We start from the raw sequence: 19,310 nt of genomic DNA on the forward strand, positions 1-19,310 counted from the left end.
GGCACCTGTTGTACTTGGTTGAGTTAGCATTTCCACAGGAATTTGTCTGCCGATCTTGTCGTTGATCACCGAAGTTAATCTTGCCAAAGCGTCGGTGTGACTGTTCTCTGTTCTGGGTATCTGTCGAATCTCATAAGCGTAGAACTTCCGAAGTTGCAGATGTACTACCAATAAGTAGGCTGACATGGATGCATCTTTTGCTGCGAAATCGACAGTTATTTGATTCATTATGAACTACTCTATCTGGCACCCATGCTTTTGGCTAACCGAAGGCCGGCTAGGAGGGCTTCGTATTCGGCCTCGTTGTTTGAAGTTCTGAACCCAAAATGGAGAGCATATTCAATCTTAACTCCTTATGACGTGGTTATTACTAAGCCAGCTTCGCTTCGCATCCTTGTTGATTTGTCGAGCCGTCAACGTGCAAGCTCCATACGGGAATTGAAGGATCGAAACACTTGTCGTTCAGTAAAATAGGTTGTGGCTTAACTGCGTCTGAACCTTCTGGTGCTGTCGAAGGTGTTAATTCAGAAATGAAATTAGCAATGGCCTGGCCCTTTTCTGCGGGCCTGGACCTGAATTGTACATCAAACTCCCCTAGCTCGATCACCCACTTGACCAATCGGCCAGATGTTTTCGATTTCTGGAACATTTGCAGAAGCGGTTGGTTGGTTAAGATAGTGATCGTATGAGCTTGAAAATAGGGACGAAGTTTTCTTGCCGAGGTGATAAGAGCTCGGGCCAGCTGCTCGAGGGAGGGTACCTAAATTCTGTGCTCTGTAGTGCTTTACTGACTTAAAAGATCGGCAATTTAGCTTTCTCTGGCTTCTGAATCAATACAGAACTGATGGCACTCTTGGATACTAAGAGATATAGGAACAAGATTTCTCCATGTAAGGGTTTTGACAATAGCGGTGCCTTGCTCATGTAGTTCTTCAGGTCTTGAAATACCTAGTCACATTCGGCTGTCCATAAGATGTGTTGTTTTACTCCTTTCAAGGCTTTGAAGAACGGTGTGCACCTGTTGGTGGCTTTGGAAATGAACCGTGTTAACGCAGCGACACGTCCAGTAAGGCTCTGAATGTCCTTCTGCATCTTCGGTCTTTCCATATTAATTAAAGCTTTAATTTTTTCGGGGTTCACTTCGATCCCTCTCTGGTTGATCATGAAACCAAGAAACTTCCTAGAAGATACACCGAAGGTGCACTTAGTGGGGTTAAGTCTCATCCGGTATTCCTTAAGGATGCCGAACATGAAGGATAAGTTTTGAAGGTGCTCATCTGCTGTTTTGCTTTTTACTAACATATCGTCAACATAGACCTCCATGATGCTGCCGATTCCTTAAGGTTGACCAAATTATGCTCCACGAAAATTAACATCGTAGCACTTTTGGAAGTGTTAGAAAATCTTTAAAGTGCAAGTGCTTCTCCAAAAGTACATGAATTTGTATAAAAAATAAAAAAAATAAAAAAAATAAAAAAAAGTCCCTGTACTTGTAATAAAAACCCTCCTAGCAAAAGTTATGTAGAGTATAAGTTCTTTTTAACATAAGCAGCCCCAAATGGGTCTAGTGAATTTCTAACACAGTAACTGAGCTCTAGTTGTAGTAGATCTTGGATTTAAAACCGTCAGCCCAATTTTCACTTGTTAATTAATTTGCAAGATGGGGGTGTATACTAAGGGAAGGAGTTAGCTTGAACACATGTCTGATCAAATTATGAGGGTAAGTTGTGTAAGCAAAACAGATAGGAAGTCAGGGTGCATAAATTCATTGATTCTTAAAAAAAGAGGATCCAAAGTCAATCTTGAAATCTATAAGTAGCAAGCACCTAAAACGAGACAAAAATCCCCATTGTTATGCAGACCAAAAGGTCCGAAATCTCTAAGAGTAACCAATTGAAAACATTGTAACACAAAGCTGCTTGTATTCTTGACCATAGTAACTTGTTTGCAGATAAGATGAAGCTAGATGGACAATATAGGGTTGATCAAAGATGAATGAGCTTATACTAAATGCACTGGATTGAGCTATGGGAGCAGCAAGAAGAAGATGAGTGAACACATGCAATTCAACCAAAATGACTACAAAGAATGAGCAATTGATTTTAATGAAGGAAAGGAAGACCACAATGAATGACTAACTAAAGGAAAATACCCGAACTGGCAAAATTGCAACTAGGGTTCTATATAACTGTATCTGACAGTATTTGGGCAAGGCCTTGTTAATCAGAGACTTGCATTGTCTTTTATCCACTATATCAAGAATTGACTGCGCCATCTGATTCTCTTGTGCGATCCTCTTCCATTCGTGAAAATGCATCCAATGCATACGTATTTAAGAGAAAATAAAAGACCTTAAACAGAGCATGCTCTGTTTGAAGTGTATACCCGCAAAATAACCTCATGACGAACAAATTACTACTATTACTCAACATAAAGCAGAATAATGGATAGATTACTTTTGAACTGGGCTACAAGACCAAGAAATATGTTCACGTCCACACTATAGACAAGAGGATGTTTACAGTAAAGCGGTATATTATAATCTAATAAGAATGGCATGATCTGCTAAGCATCACGTGCAAAAAGAGAAGGGTTGGCTGATGCAGTCACCACTTGAACTTCAAGAAGTTCTAGCTTTCGTTCCAATACGTCAAGCTTCTCATTCAGTGATGCCAATTTGCTCTTCGTTGTAGCCTCTTCAATAACAAGAAAAACAAAAATTAGCCCAAGAGTTGTAGCATTGATTACATTCCAAAAGGAAGAGAAATTTCCAATTTGTCCAACAAGTAGATCAAGTTAAAACAAACCACCACCATCCTAAAAGGAAAAATCAAATTCGAAACCAGATGCAAGGACTCCAGCAAACTAAATTATTGCAGAACAACGGATTGCGCTGAAGCTGGGCAAAGTAGTCATTGCAACTATGCACCTATAGAAAGATTCGAACTAGGGCTGCAAGAAGAGCTCAGTTAAGAGAAAGCTTGGTGCTTGAACAAGATGATAATTAACTATCCTACATTCGTTGTTTCGGGTCACGAAATTCAACCAAATATATGTGCACTCCCATTTAAAATAGATAAATTAGAACCAAATCTTTGGGCACAACAAGGTGGAATTTTGGCTAAGGTGCTAAGTTTCAGGCTAATGTGCAATGAAAATATATTAAACATATCTTTAATGGTCTAGGACCCTCAAGGGAGGTATATTATAAGTCTAATATCCACTCAAATCTCAAAATGACAGACGCCCAAATCAGCAAATTCACTAAAGCATCAGCAACTTAGAGAAATTGGCCCAAATATCAGTTGGGTCATCACCAAAATCAGCAACCACCATGAAACCAACTGAAGCAAGTCAACAACATAGACAAGATTTTGAGACATACCCAAACCAGCAAAAGACTAGAAACAAACTAGGACAAACAGAAAAACCAAAAAATAAAAACAAAAACAAAAATGAAAACCAATAATATAGGTTGGAAAAGGATGTACAGAATTGGACCAGGAAATCGAAGAGGCGGCGAACATTGGGAGAAATATGGGAGATGAACTCGCTGTTTTCCCAATCAGCTTGGACCGCTATCCCAAAGTTCACTGCGTTTGGTAGAGCACCTCTACCTCAAAGGGTAAGACAAGGCAAAGACAAGGCAAGGTTTGTCACTATTCACATAAATAGTGGCAGCCTTGTCTTTTTTGGGTCCACCCCAAAGGACAAGGACAAGGGCAAACATTATTCACTTTACTTTATTTTTTATTTTTTATACTTAAATCATTAATTTTGATAAACTTTTTAGATAAGATTTTCAGTTGTCATGTATCACTATTTATTATAAAATTAACACCTAAAATTTCATATAACATTTTCGAATAAGATTTTCGGTTGCCAAGTGTCCATATGTTGTTATAACATTCAGATATCAAATTTCAGATAAGATTTTCGGATAAGATTCTCGATTGCCACATGTCTCATTTCAGATAAGATTTTTGGATATTTTAAAAAAAAAAATTCTAATCTCATATTTCATATAAGATTTTCACCCTTTAAAATTGCACCACGTGTCTCATTTTAGATAAGATTTTTGGATATTTATTAAAATATTCTAATATCATATTTCAGATAATATTTTCACCATCTAAAATTGCGCTATGTGTCATCTCTATCTTCTAAATCCCTCTATAAAACTACACCCTCAACTCAGACCTTTCACACCATATCTTCTCTATCCTTTCATTTCTCATATTTTACAAAACACTTTCTACGCTTAATGTCTAACCTGAGGAGGGTGTTGGAGAGGCAACAACAAGAAGAGGAAGAAATCAGGTGCAAACGTGATGAAGAAGTTCGTGAGTTGGATGAAGAGGAGGAAGAAGTTGTTTTAGAGGTGTGTGTGCTCAATCAATCAAGGCAAGACCACCATTGTAGTGCCTCAAGCGTGGACAGACATAGGCACTCTTAGGGTAAAAATCACTTGGAAGATTACTTTATTCGAAATTCGTTATATCTTGTTTCTCATTTTCGAGAGAGATATAGAATGCAACCCCATTTGTTCCCAAAAAATCATGCATGATGTTTGCAATTATGACACATACTTCGTTCAGAAGTATGATGCTGTTGGGGTTTTGGGTATTTTTCCAGAGTAAAAACTTACAGCTGCTTTGCGGATGCTTGCTTATGGGGCATCTATAGACCAGCTGGATGAGATTGCTAGGATGAGGAAATCAACTATCCCAGAGTGCTTGGTCAGATTCTGTGATGCAATAGAAAATCTCTACACGAGGGAGTACCTTTGCAAACCTACAGCTAGGGACCTCCGAAGGCTTGTACAAAAAGCAGAGGCTCAAGGTTTCCCAGGCATGATTGGAAGCATTGACTGCATGCACTGGCAATGGAAGAATTTCCCAACTGCATGGCAAGAAGATTATGGGAATAGAAAGGGCCTAATTCTAGAGGCCATAGCATCATTCGACACTTGTGTTTGGCATGCCTTTTTCGGAGTTGCCAGATCTCAGAATGACCTCAATGTGCTGGGCCAAACCCTAGTATTCAACGATGTCTTGAGAGGTCATTCCCTCCACATCACGTATAGAATCAACACTACTGTATACTCGAGTGTGTACTACCTCGCCGAAGGAATTTATCCAATGTGGACGACATTTGTGAAAACAATTCTGAATCCCCAATCTAAGAAGGAAAAAAAGCTTTGCTGCCTTCCAGGAATGTTATAAGAAAGATGTGGAAAGGTGTTTCAGTATCTTGCAAGCTCGTTGGGCAATTATTAAGGGTGCTGCTCGGATGCTTGATGAGGAGGTGATGCAGAGCATTATGATGACTTGCATCATCCTCCATAAAATGATTGTGGATGATGAGTATGATTATGATGCTCCAGATGTGTTCGAACCCAATCTCATGAACACGACATTGGCAAGAATTCATGAAAGGCCGATGGGAGCAAATGGACTACCAATGGAGCATGAACCGTTGATTCAAGATGGTCAATACAACAACCCCATGATTGATTGTTATCAAGAAATGCAATCTTCGTATGCTCATGACAGATGTCAAGTTGATTTGATCGAGCACTTATGGGAGATGAAAGGCAATCACAGTGGATGAAGTCAAGTTTAATGCTTTGTTTTTAATTATAATTTGTTTTGTGTTTGTAATGAATTAAGGTTTTTTTTTATTTAAAATAATGCTTTGTTTTGGGTGTGGTTTGTAATGAATCAAGGTTTGTTTTTAATTATGCGCTGTTTTGTGTATGGTTTGTAATGAATTAAGGTTTGTTTTTAATTATGCTTTGTTTTGTGTATGAAATGTTTTTAATAAATAACTATATTATTTAATGCTTTCTTTATTGAATAAAAGGGAAATAATACAACAAATTAATACATATGGCAACTCTTTCAATACAACCTAATGGTTTTGATCATTTAACTAATCTGTATTGTTAGGTCCATCGTCATGGAAAAGCTTTCTTCTCATAACATACCTTCGTTTTAGCTTCCAATAGGACTTTGTTTCAGGAGACATATGGCTCGTATCCATTGCCATGATTTTCATCTCTTTGTCCTCTATGTCATGTTCTTCTGCTTGCTGCTTTTCAATTGCATATGCTTCATGTCATGCCTTGTCCGCTTCTTCTCTTTTCAAGTCTCTCTCAATTCTCAATGTGCTGTTCCTAGCAATTTGCTCCAAAAATAGTGCACATTTATTGTTCGAAGTGCTCCTTCTCTTGGCCTTTGCCGCCTTTCTCCCAATAGGCCTCGGCTCACGTTGGATTGGTGAGTCTTGATCCAATACGGAGTACAATGGCAAATTAGTTGCCGGTGAATTGTGGAGCTGCATCTCATTCAACACAACCGTCGTACCAGTGGAAATAATTTTGAATCTCAGACAATTCTTCATAACGTCCCAACATTGGTGATTCATGAAAATTTTTTTGCCTTGGCCCATGGCACAAAACCACATTTGTGCTTGCATAATCTATTAAAAATAATAATTGGAAACGCAAGAAAATATAACCAAATTGGAAATGCAAGAAAATATAAATAAAAAAAATACTTGGAAATGCAAGAAAAAAAAAGTGACTAAATTGAATAAAACGGCATTTATAAATATTTTACCTTGTCGGTAAGATTTTGACCACTTTGAATGTTGTCCCTCGCTTTTGCCAACGCATCTCTCCATTTCCCTAACTCTTTATTCAAAATTTTCCACTTATTAGCCAAGGCCATTTCTGTCCGAGGCGAACCCGATCTTTCACAAAATTCTCCATGAATTTTTCTCCACATATGAGATAAGTTCATCTCATTGCCCGTGATCGGGCTATGACCAACTTTCACCCAACACTCACACAACACAATATCTTCCTCAGTTGTCCACGTGCCTCTAGTTTCAATGGAAGAGGCCATTTGTTTTTTGATACAAATGGAAAGTAGTAGAATAATGTGAGTGGAAAGTAAAAAAATATTGAAAGGAGAAGAGTTTGTATGAAGATTTGGTGTGCAAAGTGAATAAAATTGTTAGGTATTTATAGGGAAAAAATCCAGAATTTTTTTGTATTTTTTAAAAAAAGTTTCGATTTTTTTTTTGTTGCAATTTTTTTTAGCAAAAACAAATCACAACCATTGGATTTCTAAAAAAAAATAAAATTGATTAGAGCTTCCGGGGAGCGCCATGTGGCTTCTTCCCGTTGGTTTCTATCAGCGTTGGCGACATCACGCTTGCGTCAACGACTGAAATCCTTTTTTATATTTTTTTTATATTTTACTATTGGTGCGTGAAATTCATGACGTCAGCAGCCTCCGGGCAACAGGCCAGTCCAATTTTGTCCGTGGGCTTGCCCGGGCTGGAATGTGAGCGCTGGAGATGGGTTTAGGGCCTGGGACAGCCTGGCCTTATTCCACCTGCCCGAGCCACCTTGATCTGTCTACTTGGTGCTCACCCAGCAAATTCAAAGATCTAAACAAACTAATATTATATAATATGTATTTCTCATCTATCTAACTGAGGTGGGTACATACATCCTTTATGATTTTTTGTTGTTGGCCTGTGATTGGAGTAAGTTGATTTTTCTTTTTCTTTTTCTATAGAATGGGATCAAATTGATTTTTAATGCTTTTGTATGATGGTGGTGTGAAGATGGCAGGTTTCCTTCCTTTATTTCTTCCTATGTTTGTTGTCTTATTTATTTGTTTGGTAGTTTGTAAAAAATGAGTGGAAGGGTTTGAAGTTTCAGGTGAGGTGGGTTGCTTCTTGCTATATCAACTTTCACATCATAGATAGATTGGTACTGGATTGCTTATGACCTTTTGTCTTATGATTTGTGAGTCTTACCTTCCAAGGCAAACCCTCCATTATTTTGTTCTCTTTTTATTTAGTGTTTTTTTTTATTCTTTCATAATATGCTCAATTTTTTATAGGACCTTTGCCTAGCATTTTCGTTTATAGACAAAAAGGTGAATAGCACAATGTTTAGCTAATAAACAGCCTAATATCTATCTTTTCTGTTTTAACAATAAATATACTAAGGATAGTGTTATTTTCCTTCTCAATATGTAATCAAGTTGGAAGTGTAAAATGATACTGCTTACATTTTTGAAGCGTGAAATGACAAACTGGGAGTTTGAATAATAATTGCCTTGACAAAGTACTAGTTTAAAACACAAGTGGGCTAGGTGCAAAAAGCAATTATTGTTCTTTTCCACACCTGAGATCCTAAGTTCGATTTCCATCTTATTCAGTATCGCTTATATCAAAAGTATTAACTGAATACATTGATTGCAACTAATTTTTTCGTTAATTGTAGTAATTTTTTTAATTCTCACCATGGTAAATTCTTTGGAAGGTATGTATGTAAGGAGGAAACAAACGAAAGACCATAAAATGACTTCAGCCAAAATATAAAATGAAATTCCAAGATGACGACCCTCATTCCACTGTTGCAATTTTTTATTTTTTATTTTTTTTTGTTGTGTTGGACAAGCAATCTTATTGAGATGAATGACGCTTACAACATCATTTAGTCATTGACGCAAAAGACCCCTTACAATGGGTTTGGGACAATTGATACATTTGAACTCAATTCTTTTTCTGGCCACACGATGCCTTTCAACTCCAGGCAGAGCCAAAAATAAATTAAAGGTCAAGTAAACATTATAATTCATCGTAATTCATCTTAGTTCATGCAGAAGCCGTGGCTAATAGTCCATTGTGCCTGAGCAGTGGCTCTGGTGAAGGTTCACGACCCCGGAATTCCACGAAAACCTGGAAACAAACAATCAAAACATTCAGAAAGAAACTTAGGAGGAGGGTATTGGATATAAGATTAAAGAAATCTAAATCAGTATGCTCTTCAAGAGCACTTATAAAAAGAACGACAATGAATGGATCCAAAGCTTGGTTAAGCACTAGAACAATTATGGACAAAGCCATATATTATTTCATTACAAAGCAGAGATGGTTGAAACCAAATAAAACTTTTCCCACAAACAAATTGTGGGGAAAAAAATATAAGGAAATCATGAAAAGATATGCATGCCGTAACGAATATAGTTTGTCTAACCTCTAGTGGTGCTTTCCCGCCTCCAAGAGCAAGGATGGTTTCTCTGAACTTGTGTCCGGTTTCTTTAACAGCCTGTTGCAAGATTAAACATCATGCGAATAGATCAAACTTGAAAAGAAGGCAGATGGCTTAACCAAGTCCAATGTCATAGTGTGTTCAAGCATGTAAAAAACCCATGAGGTGAGCAAAGCAGCACGACTTCTACGGGATATGATAAATATAAAAAATCAACAAGGAGCTACGGGGAGGTGATGCATAATCTATTCATGAATTATTACTCCCTGTTACACAATGTAAGTTGCAAAACTTGTCCAGTTCTTATGCCCAGCTGTTTCCAGCTTACCTTGCTGTTATCCAAGCCAGCATCCTCAAATGCAGAGAAAGCATCAGCAGACAACACCTCAGCCCACTGAAAAATAGAGCAATTTCCACTCAAAATAAAATTCCATAGGAAATGGACAACTAAAAATACAAAGCAAGGCCACAAATCACAGGGATATGATAAAATATTACAAATACTTTGATCAGTCAACAAACTCGAGCCAGGGACTGACTTGAAGACATCATTATAAGGTACTAGAGTTTTTTCTCTTTTTTTTATTTTTTGGTTCAGAAAGTTGAACACAGGTTATCTTAAGAGAAAAAACAAGAAATACCTTGTAACTGTAGTACCCAGCTGCATATCCACCTAATATTCACAGAAAAAAGCAATATACAGATAAACATTTAAGGTCAGATGGATTTAAAAATTAGAACACTGCTGAGAAGTTGAAAGTCAGTAAGTAGAAGCAAACCTGCAAATATATGTCTGAAACCACAAAGGAACCTGTCTTCTGGAAGTGGAGGGATCACTTGTGTTCGTTCACTAACCCTGCGATCAACATCGAAGATGGATTCTGATCCACCAGGTATGTAATCAGTGTGCAACTTCAGATCTACACTTGCAAATCTTATCTGAAATATGCAAATCAAAGACAAAATCTGTCATGTATATGAATACAGATGACGTCCTGAAACTATGGATAATACAAGCAAATTACTACAATAAAAAAACAAATATATGTAGTGAAAATCATTCAAAAATTAATGTACAATGAAGTGCATAAATGCTATGAATCTTATCTACAAAAAAGAACTTCTATTAGGCATTTTCTTATTTCACTACAAGTAGTTTAGAATTTGTATTCCCTTTATTAGGTTTTTCTCTGTATTGAAGTGTTCAGCTTTTATTTTATTTTTCTTACTTTTGCACGTAAATTGTATATCAATAAATGCAATTCTTCATCTCTTTGATTGTCTCTTGCCTATCTTAGTTTGGTTTTACCGAAATTTTACAGGTACATTTTATTAAAAGTTGGAACATTCTATAGTTATAATAAAGTTGCACAAGAATGTCGGATTCAAACTTTTGACAAGATGTTTGTCATAAAGTCTTCAAGATGCCAGAATGCACAAAGTTGACATACCTCAGTATAACACCACAAGAAAGACATTCCTCACGGAGAACAAACAATACTTCAGTATAGCACAATGATAAGCAAGACAAAACCCCGCAAAGAATCCAGATTTACATCCTCAATAAAAGTAGAACCAAGTAATATTTAAATCAATAGTACAAGAATAGAACAATAAAAAAAGCCAACACGATGTCTGGAAAAAGTAACACCCAGATACTGAACTGACCTGCCGAAGGCTTAGGGAGCCTGCACGGAAAGTCCTAGCTGCGAGAAGCTTTTTATATGTTTCTTCTGGAAGAGTCTCCCCAGTTTCATAATGTTTTGCAATGCTCATTAAAGTGTCTCTACAGCAATTCAAGAAATAAAACATTAATACTGTGACAAAGAACATAGGATCCTACTGTCACTTGATACAGCATGGAAGGGAAATCAGCTCTAGGTTTTAGGACAGAATTCCCACATATATAAAGTTTTAAAGCATAGCACGCATATTTGACACAATCAGTATAAAGGTAAGTAATTTGAGAAACAAGGGGCAAGTGCGTGATGAGATGATAAAGCAACTACATATTTCATACATGTATCCCTTTCCCCATCTGATTCTTTGACACAATCAGTATATAGGTCTGTCATTTGAGAGGTAAATCTAGAAGATTAAAAGCATAATAGTTCAAAGTATTTTAGCAGACAAGATTACCTATGGTAACACCAGTTTTCCATGAACTGAGAGGGTAATTCAACAGCATCCCATTCTATTCCTCGAATACCAGCAACTAGACCCTCATCTTGCTTAGTCAGCATATGCTGAAGTGCATGACCAAATTCATGGAAGACAGTCTCTAACTACAAAAATAATCACTATTTTATAACTGTGTAAGACAAAAATATACAAAATTGTTGCATTCAGTGCCCCACCCAAAATTTCCCAGATTTTCTTTCTATAAAGAAATTCGAAGCCTTCTTAATAGTTGATTATATCAACTTTAAAAAAAAAATACTCATTGGCATTCTACAAGTAGAAGAATAGGACTTGTTACCAGCAATAGCACAAGCCTAGGCTTGGCAATACTTGCATGCATTCCTCAGACCAAGCCAGTCAGAACATCAATAGGAAAAGTGTTTATGAAAATATTATTTAAATTTGGGCATGTGTTGATTGGATACCAAGGCCTTCACATAAACCAATCAACACTTACTCATGCTGAACCAGAATTAATAAAGTAACTCCAACCACTAGATGGATGGACTCTGATCAGTGCATCTCAATCTGAAAGAGGGATCCATAATACATCCTTGGATCTATGAAACACACGTTCTGTAATCTATATCATCAAACTTTCATATAGCTCCGATACAGGAGGAAGTGAAATGATGGGCTTGATCTCCTCATCAAAAAATATGATGGGGCTCAAAAGTAGGCACATTCCTTTTCCATTCCCACTTAACCATCCCCTGAACCCCTTTACTTTCGCTCCCCTTCTAATTACTCTAGCTTTTGGTCATGGCCAGTTAGCTAAAAATGAATGTAATTCAATTTACCTCGCGGAAGGTCATAAGGCTGGGCTTGTTTCCCACTGGTGGTGTTTGATTGCACACCATGTGTGCCACAGGCAACCTCGCAGAGGCACCATCACGTGACAATACATGACTCCTAGCAAGAACTTCACGCATCCATGCACCTCCCTTTTTCTCTGATGGACGAGTATATGGATCGAAATAAAAGTATGCAATGGGACTCCCGGAAGAATCTTTGATGCGATAGAATCTAACATCATTGTTCCAAACCTGAGAGACGTGTGTATATATATATATATATATGTATATGAGTACAGGATGCAAATTTATATCTTCATTAAATGAACCAAAATATAGCAATTCCAAAAAAGCATACATACCGGAGCTAGACCATCAGCCGGTTCAATATTAATTCCAAAAAGCATATTTGCTAGGTTAAACAGGCCATCCATGACCTTGGGCAAGGAGAAATATGGACGCAATTCTTCCTGTAGAATACAAAGGCAGGAATATAAGTCTTGTGAACAAAAACGGTGGCCTTAAATTAATGGGAAAATGATAGCACACAAAAATTTAAAACAAAAAAGAAAGAGTTTGACAATCTCCAATTATGTTTCATTAATAAATGCTGTCACACAAAAGTGACAACAAAAGATTTAATGAAGTGAATGAGAGTAGTAGGTACTAATTACACCATTTGATGTTACACATGTAATTCCAAACAGATGAAGATTAGAAGTTGCACACAACACACATACGAGCAGAGAGAGAGAGAGAGAGAGAGAGAGAGAGAACCTCATTGATGTCAAATTTAGACTCACGAAGCCTCTCACTCCAGAAGCTGGTGTCCCAGTGATTCAAATCATAAGCTTCTGGAGCATCTTTACTTTTGGAGAAATTCTTAAGATCTTCCATATCTACAAGGATATAAATAAATAAAAACGTCAGTATATTTTCTAACATAAAAGACTTTTTGCTGAATATATTTTCATTAAAAATTATCTTCATTCTCCTCCTTTTTTTTTTTTTTTTTGAAAGCTAACAAAGAATGATAAACTCTATTAAAAAAATCATAGAAATAACTTTCCATAAAGTAGGAGCTGTCAATAATCTACCTTGAACTGCAGCATTCCAGGAAGCACTTCGAAGCTTTTCTAGGAGCTCTTCTGCTTTTTCAACAGTAGCCATTTTGGTTGCCATGCTTACCTGATACATTATATCTCAGCAAGCCTATCATAAGAAAGTGTGTTTAAAATGAATAGACGCACCTCAGCATAGTTATTGTAATTCAGAAGCTTGGCCTTTTCCAACCTAAGCTTCAAAATTGAGTCAATGATAGCAGTATTATCCATATCTCCACTGGATGCACGAGTTACGTAAGCACGGTATATTTCCTCACGCAAAGACCGGTTTCGAGCATGTTGCATAACAGAGAGAAAACTTGGGCCATCCAATGTAATTATCCAAGGCCCATTCTCAGCAGTTGCATTTTCATGCCCCTGATGACATACACAGATGCAACAGATGATACTAAGTAAGATAAATAACAAGTCTAAAGAAAACTCGTCAGGGTACAATTGGAATACCTTTGACACCGCTGTTTGTGCTGCCATTCCCAGAGCAGTGGCTGGCAATCCTTCAATTTCATTCTTATCAGTAACTAGCTTTTCAAACTTCTTTGTGGCATCCAAAACATTCTCTTCAAATTTGTGAGACAGTCTTTTTAGTTCCTGCAAATAGAAATGCCAAAATCAGGTAATGGTAACACCAAACTAAAATGAGAATATCATCATCGATACCTATTTGTTAGTCTTGAATTAAATAGATATTAACTCATATCCAATATTTCCATATTGAAGGGAAAGGCCCAAAAAAATTAAATAAATAAATAAACTACAAATAAAAAATACGAAGAAAAGGCAGCACAGAAGTTTTCTAATATAGATTAAGTCAAACTATTGCCTCCAAGCCCCTCCTCCCCCTCCAAATATATAAGAAAGGGGTAATATCAATAAGCAAAGCTCATACAAGCCCATTTGAAACTATGTATCCAAGGAATAACATGGCATAAGTTAGCACGCGGCTGTAGCGCCAGTAGCAACTCTTATAGTGATGCCAAAACCTGAGTTACCATAAATGGATAACAACCTTCTTCCAAGATTTAAAAAAAGAAAGATCAAAGACACAACGAAGGATGACGTTCAAAAAGACTCCTACAGTACTTAACAAATTTATTAAAGCACACCTGTTCAATTTTGTTAAAATTGTCTCTTTTATCATCCTCTAGAGAAACACCACTCAAAACTGCCTCCTTTATTTGGCCTGCACAAACACAATAAGAGAAATGTCAGACAAGACAAGCATAGACAAAAACGTAAAGGTAAAAGGAAAACCACACTTTGCATGGATAATGTTTAAGCAGGATGCAAAGATGTTAATTTTGTTAGCTTGTGAAATTGTAACTAAGCCTTCTACAAAACACGCATTGAGGAAATAACAAGTTTTGCACACGGCTTTAAGTCCTGTGTCCAGTTCAAGCACCAATTGCAAGCCATCCTTTTTCAAGTGTAAAATATAGCAAGGCCCACTGGTACAGGTATAATTCATCAAACATCACAATTACTTTAGAATTGAAAAACCAATGAAAAGGTCGTGAACCCCGTATTCCTTCTAGATTCAACTTTTACATGGTACAAAATATATGAATACTCACTTTCAACTATACGTTTGCGGGCCTCAGTCAGCGTCTGCCAATCAGGAGATTCTAGAATAGCTTTAAATGCATTGTAAATTGGTTTACTTTGCCCCAACCTAAGCTGAAACTTAACTTTCTCTGGCTGCAGAGCACCACCGAACAAGAACCCAAAGCAAAATCAAAACAAAGAAGCCAACTCATGGACCAAAAATGTAATAATACTGAGAAGTTAGTTAGAGAGAGTTAAAAGGACAGCTTTCAGAGTCAAGTCAATATCATCTCATATGGCCCTCTTTGAAATAAGGGGAATGCTAGTAACCTTTAGAGAGCGCGAAACATGTGTCATTCTCCTTGCATTTAAAACTATGTCATTAATGCATCATACAAAATCCATACCTGGACTTCTTCAATAGCCGAACGAAGCTCCGAAGAGTCCTTAACAGACTTAAGGTGGTTGACTATCCCCCAAACCACTGTTAATTGGTCAACGATCTTCTCCAGCGGCACGACCAGCTTCGGCCAGGTGGGCTCCACCGTACGCTCTAATTCCTCCAAATCACCCTCCTTTAAACCCCACCATGGAAACCATCAAATCCAAACCCAGAAAAAACCAGAACCCAATTAGAAAAAACACGAAGAACCCAGAAACCAATACAAAACAAAACAAATAGCCAAAATGCAGAAAAACTAAGAAAATCATAAAATCCCAGAAACTCAAATACGATACCAGTTTCTTCAAGAGAGCACGAATCCCAGGTCGCACGTGCTTGGCATCGACGACATCGAAGGGAGGGAAGTCAAAGTCTTGGAGAAGAGGATTGGCTCCGAGAGCTTCGTCTAGAGAAGAAGAGGAGGCCATTGCAGTTGCAGATAGGGAAGAACAAGGGCGAGAAGAGAGTTAAGGATTGGTAGTGGCGGATTTGTGGAGACTGAGGCAGAAGGAGAAGGAAGAAGACCAGAGGGGACAATACTGGAATATGGGTAGATGTTTAGGGGCAAAATGGAGGAAAGGAGTGCGCTTTTAGGAGGAGAGGGTGGACTGAACGAGAGAGAATGACGCGACTAGCCATGCATGTTAAATATTGAATATAAGAAGAGAAGCCAGCAGGGCTCTCTTTCGTACGTGGAGCTTTAAGATATGCCTCATTTCGGTTTTTCTATATCCTTCGTTTTGTGCATTTGAGGTTTAAGATATGCTTCATTCTGTTTTTTTACGTGGAAAAATGGCACACCATAATTAAAAACTAATGGAAGTTGCATTGTAAATTCGGATTCTGACTGAAAAGTTTTTAATTGGGCACACTTTAATTAGAATGGGAATTGTGTCAATGGTCCATAGTTTAGTGGTAAGAGCTTATGATTGGGATGACACCTGCTGCAACCAACCCACAGATGTGTGCCATATCTGCCAACAATATTGCTTTCTGTTTGTTGCATACCTGTCAAGTACTTAACAAGGAAATTTTGGACTTTTCTGTCATCACATCAGGTCAAATTCCAAATTCCAAATGAAATTGTAATTCTAGTTTTAGTTTTCTCAAGAAAAGATGAGTAAAGGTTTTCTTAAGAGTTTTTCTTCTTCTTATAATTCAAATCCAAACAAGTTTTGTTAATGAACAAAGCGTATTTGGCATCAGACGACCGACACTTAAGAAAGGAAATACGCCAAACAAGCACATAGGCAAGCCCTTAGAAGACGAGTGACATCATCTCCTTCGTAACCTACCGAAGGAAGGCCCCCTTCCGAAGCGATAAACACCTGCCAAAACTCTCGACTACATACTTAGAGTTATGACACATGTCACCTCCACAACGGTTTGCACAAAGTCCCACATCGAAACTTTGTGCAAAACTCCCATTTTCACTTCCCTATAACTAGGGAATAGTACCCAAGTAAAAAGGGTAACTATTTTATCACATTTACTGTTACTCTGTCAAAATTACCACATATAGCTGACTTAAGCATCGGAGAGCCTTCAGCAGGCACCACACCGGTGTCTGAAGCTTGACGACTGCTTCTTCCTCATTGTCTTCTGCAGGATCTCCAAATACCAAAGGTCCACACCTCTCCTGCTGAAGATCTGACATTCCTCTACCTAAGTTGACCCTCCCAAAAAGAGCATCAACATTTGGCGCCGTCTGTGGGAAACGACTTCCGAATCCCACCTCTCTACCATTCCCGCTGGCTCCCTCCCCCACACTCCGCTATGCCGAGCGAGGCCAGCCTCGATACCCAACATCATACCCCCCATGGGGATTCCTCCTGAAAGAAACCTTCGGCAGAGGCAAATCTCCAAGCAGAAGTGGAGCGCCTCCGCACCAGTGTCGACAAGATGACGGAAAATTACAAACACCTTCATACCAAGAATGTTGAGCTGGAGCATGATTGCCGCGCCTTGAAGCGTAACAGGGAGCGCACTCACCACCACGGCATCTAGCAGGACCTTACCCAGGGTGTTGAACACACCCAACCTAACCAACCAGTGGTGTCCCATCATAGCTCTCTGGTCTAGTTTAGGCCCAGCAAAAGGAAAGGCCACCTTCATCCAGAGAGGACCAAATTGCGGCTTCCCCACATTTCCCCACCGAAAGATCGGCCATATCCCGACCAAGAAATACAAAGATTGCAGGCACCTTATCTCGGAGCTTATCCTTATTCCTGTCAACCTCGATGACCCACGGGTGGCACAACTAAGCCCCCTACCATAGCCCACCACGTATCCGCCAAGGAAGGTGCAGGGAACTCAGACGACTGAGAGTCTTATCACCCTGAGGACTGGGAGCCCTACCAGACTGGAGCTCTACCAGACCGAAGCATTCGAGGGGTGGGAAGCCTACCCAACTTTTTCCCACCTGCAAGATAAGCCTCCGGCAACTAGTGCTCTCCCTCATGCTGACCCTGCCATGAGACTCCTCTTTGAGAAAGTCCGACGTCTTGAGAGTGAACAGCGCCGCAGCCATCAACCCCTCTGAACGAAGCCACGTCCTGCCCCTTCATTGAACGTACCCTCAACTATCATCAAGAGAAAGACATTCAGCAGATCCGCATTGCCTTCTACACGGGTAAGGAGGATCCCCTTACCCACATCCACTCTTTTCAATCCGCCTTTGATGCAAGGGCTTCAGTGATGAAGGCATGTCAATCCGCCCTCTGATGCAAGGGCTTCAGTGATGAAGGCATGTGCCTCATTTTCCCCTCTACCCTCAGTGGCACTGCTCTAAATTGGTTCTATCGGCTGAACCCTCAAACTATCAACTCCTTCGACAACTTGAAACAGACATTCCTAGACCATTTTATGATCCAGAATGATGGCCTGTACTCTGCGGATTACTTGTACATGCTTCGGTAGGGTGAGGACTAGCCCCTACGAGAGAGTACCTTGCCCGCTTCAGCCACGAGTACTCCCGTTGCCCAGAAACGGACGATTGTGCTGCCTTCAGCGCCTTCAAGAGTGGTCTTCGCGAATCCAACTTCCGTTACCTAGTCCACAGTAACCCATGGAACACGTACACTAAACTCATGAAGTAGGCAACCATCCACGCCAAAGCCGAATATTTCAACTCCAAGCATGGCCCAGCCAACCAGTCACAGATCACCTTTAGCGACCCTCCGCAGGCTTCAGCACCCACTCCCACTAATCAAACCATTATACCACCTATGGGAGTGTGTTGGTCAATGAAGCACCTATCATACCCAAACCTCCTCCCCGAAGACCCACCAACAAGCCTATGCTAAACACCAGCGTCTTCTGCCGTTTCCACCAATTTAAATGCCATGATACAGAATCCTGCATTGCCTTGCGCAACATCATTGCAGGGCTCATCCGTGAAGGGAATTAGATAAATACTTCCACAATCCTCCACCTCCCCCAAACCTCCACCAACGCTAGATCAACATGATCTCTACCATTAGTGGCGGCCTTACTTTGGAAGGCACATCTAACAACTCCATCAAGCACTATGTCCGATCTTCCTAAGCACATCAAGTCTTCAGCACTGAGCATGGGAGCATGCCTAAGCCCTCTAGGAATGGCTGGGCCCCCATTACTTTTAGCGAGGAAGAAGAGAATGGTGTCATCTACACCCATGACGACCCGTTGATCATTTGGGCAGACATCTCCAACTTTGATGTCAGGCGCATCTTGGTCGACACCGATAGCTCAATTAGCGTCATGTTCGCCTAAGCATTCAATGAACTTCAAGTCCCTGACCATCTGCTGGATCGCAGCATCACCCCCTCGTGAGTTTCTCTGGCAATGTGGTCCAATCCATCGGAAGCATCCATCTCCCCATCTCTATTAGTTTAGCACATTAACGCGCCATGGTCACCACCCCATTCCTAATCATCGACTGCCCTACGGCTTACAACGTCATTCTTGGACGCCCCTCCTTGGCACAAATGCGAGTCTTCACCTCCACACGCATGCTACTACTGAAGTTCCCCACTCTTCACAGCATAGGCACGTTGAGAGGCGACCAACTCGGCGATCGAAGTTGCTATGCTTCGGCTGTCAAATCTACCACCCGCCCCTCCGATGTGAAGCCCTTTCAGTCACTACAGCCCCACCTCTTCCCTGAG

General features: G+C 39.4%; 1 protein-coding gene, 1 long non-coding RNA gene and 1 pseudogene across 3 annotated transcripts; all 3 read right to left on the bottom strand.

The window, feature by feature from the left end:
• Positions 1 to 2,425: 2,425 nt before the first annotated feature.
• On the bottom strand, positions 2,426 to 3,602 carry LOC117631122. Its single transcript, XR_004586292.1, has 2 exons — positions 3,492 to 3,602; positions 2,426 to 2,696 (listed from the first exon to the last, which is right to left on the bottom strand). It is a non-coding gene; the product is annotated as an uncharacterized LOC117631122 (long non-coding RNA).
• A 4,908-nt stretch (positions 3,603 to 8,510) lies between these two features.
• Positions 8,511 to 15,739, bottom strand: LOC117631121 (organellar oligopeptidase A, chloroplastic/mitochondrial-like). Of its 2 annotated transcripts, XM_034364081.1 has the most exons (17): positions 15,459 to 15,738; positions 15,128 to 15,295; positions 14,750 to 14,873; positions 14,282 to 14,358; positions 13,623 to 13,766; positions 13,305 to 13,535; positions 13,152 to 13,242; positions 12,832 to 12,953; positions 12,417 to 12,524; positions 12,061 to 12,306; positions 11,219 to 11,364; positions 10,748 to 10,865; positions 9,859 to 10,018; positions 9,721 to 9,752; positions 9,408 to 9,473; positions 9,065 to 9,136; positions 8,511 to 8,766 (listed from the first exon to the last, which is right to left on the bottom strand). In XM_034364081.1, the coding sequence occupies exons 1-17, from the start codon at positions 15,588 to 15,590 to the stop codon at positions 8,683 to 8,685; spliced, it is 2,121 nt and encodes a 706-aa protein (XP_034219972.1). In that variant the 5' UTR covers positions 15,591 to 15,738; the 3' UTR covers positions 8,511 to 8,682. The 2 variants fall into 2 exon arrangements, with proteins under 2 accessions (XP_034219972.1, XP_034219973.1); XM_034364082.1 differs by lacking the exon at positions 13,305 to 13,535 and having other exon boundaries at positions 15,459 to 15,739.
• A 332-nt stretch (positions 15,740 to 16,071) lies between these two features.
• The window catches only part of LOC117630359, a 41,819-nt pseudogene continuing 38,580 nt past the window's right edge, over positions 16,072 to 19,310 (bottom strand).

The sequence above is a fragment of the Prunus dulcis genome, chromosome 6 (assembly GCF_902201215.1).
Source record: "Prunus dulcis chromosome 6, ALMONDv2, whole genome shotgun sequence".
NCBI classification, from domain to species: Eukaryota; Viridiplantae; Streptophyta; class Magnoliopsida; order Rosales; family Rosaceae; genus Prunus; species Prunus dulcis.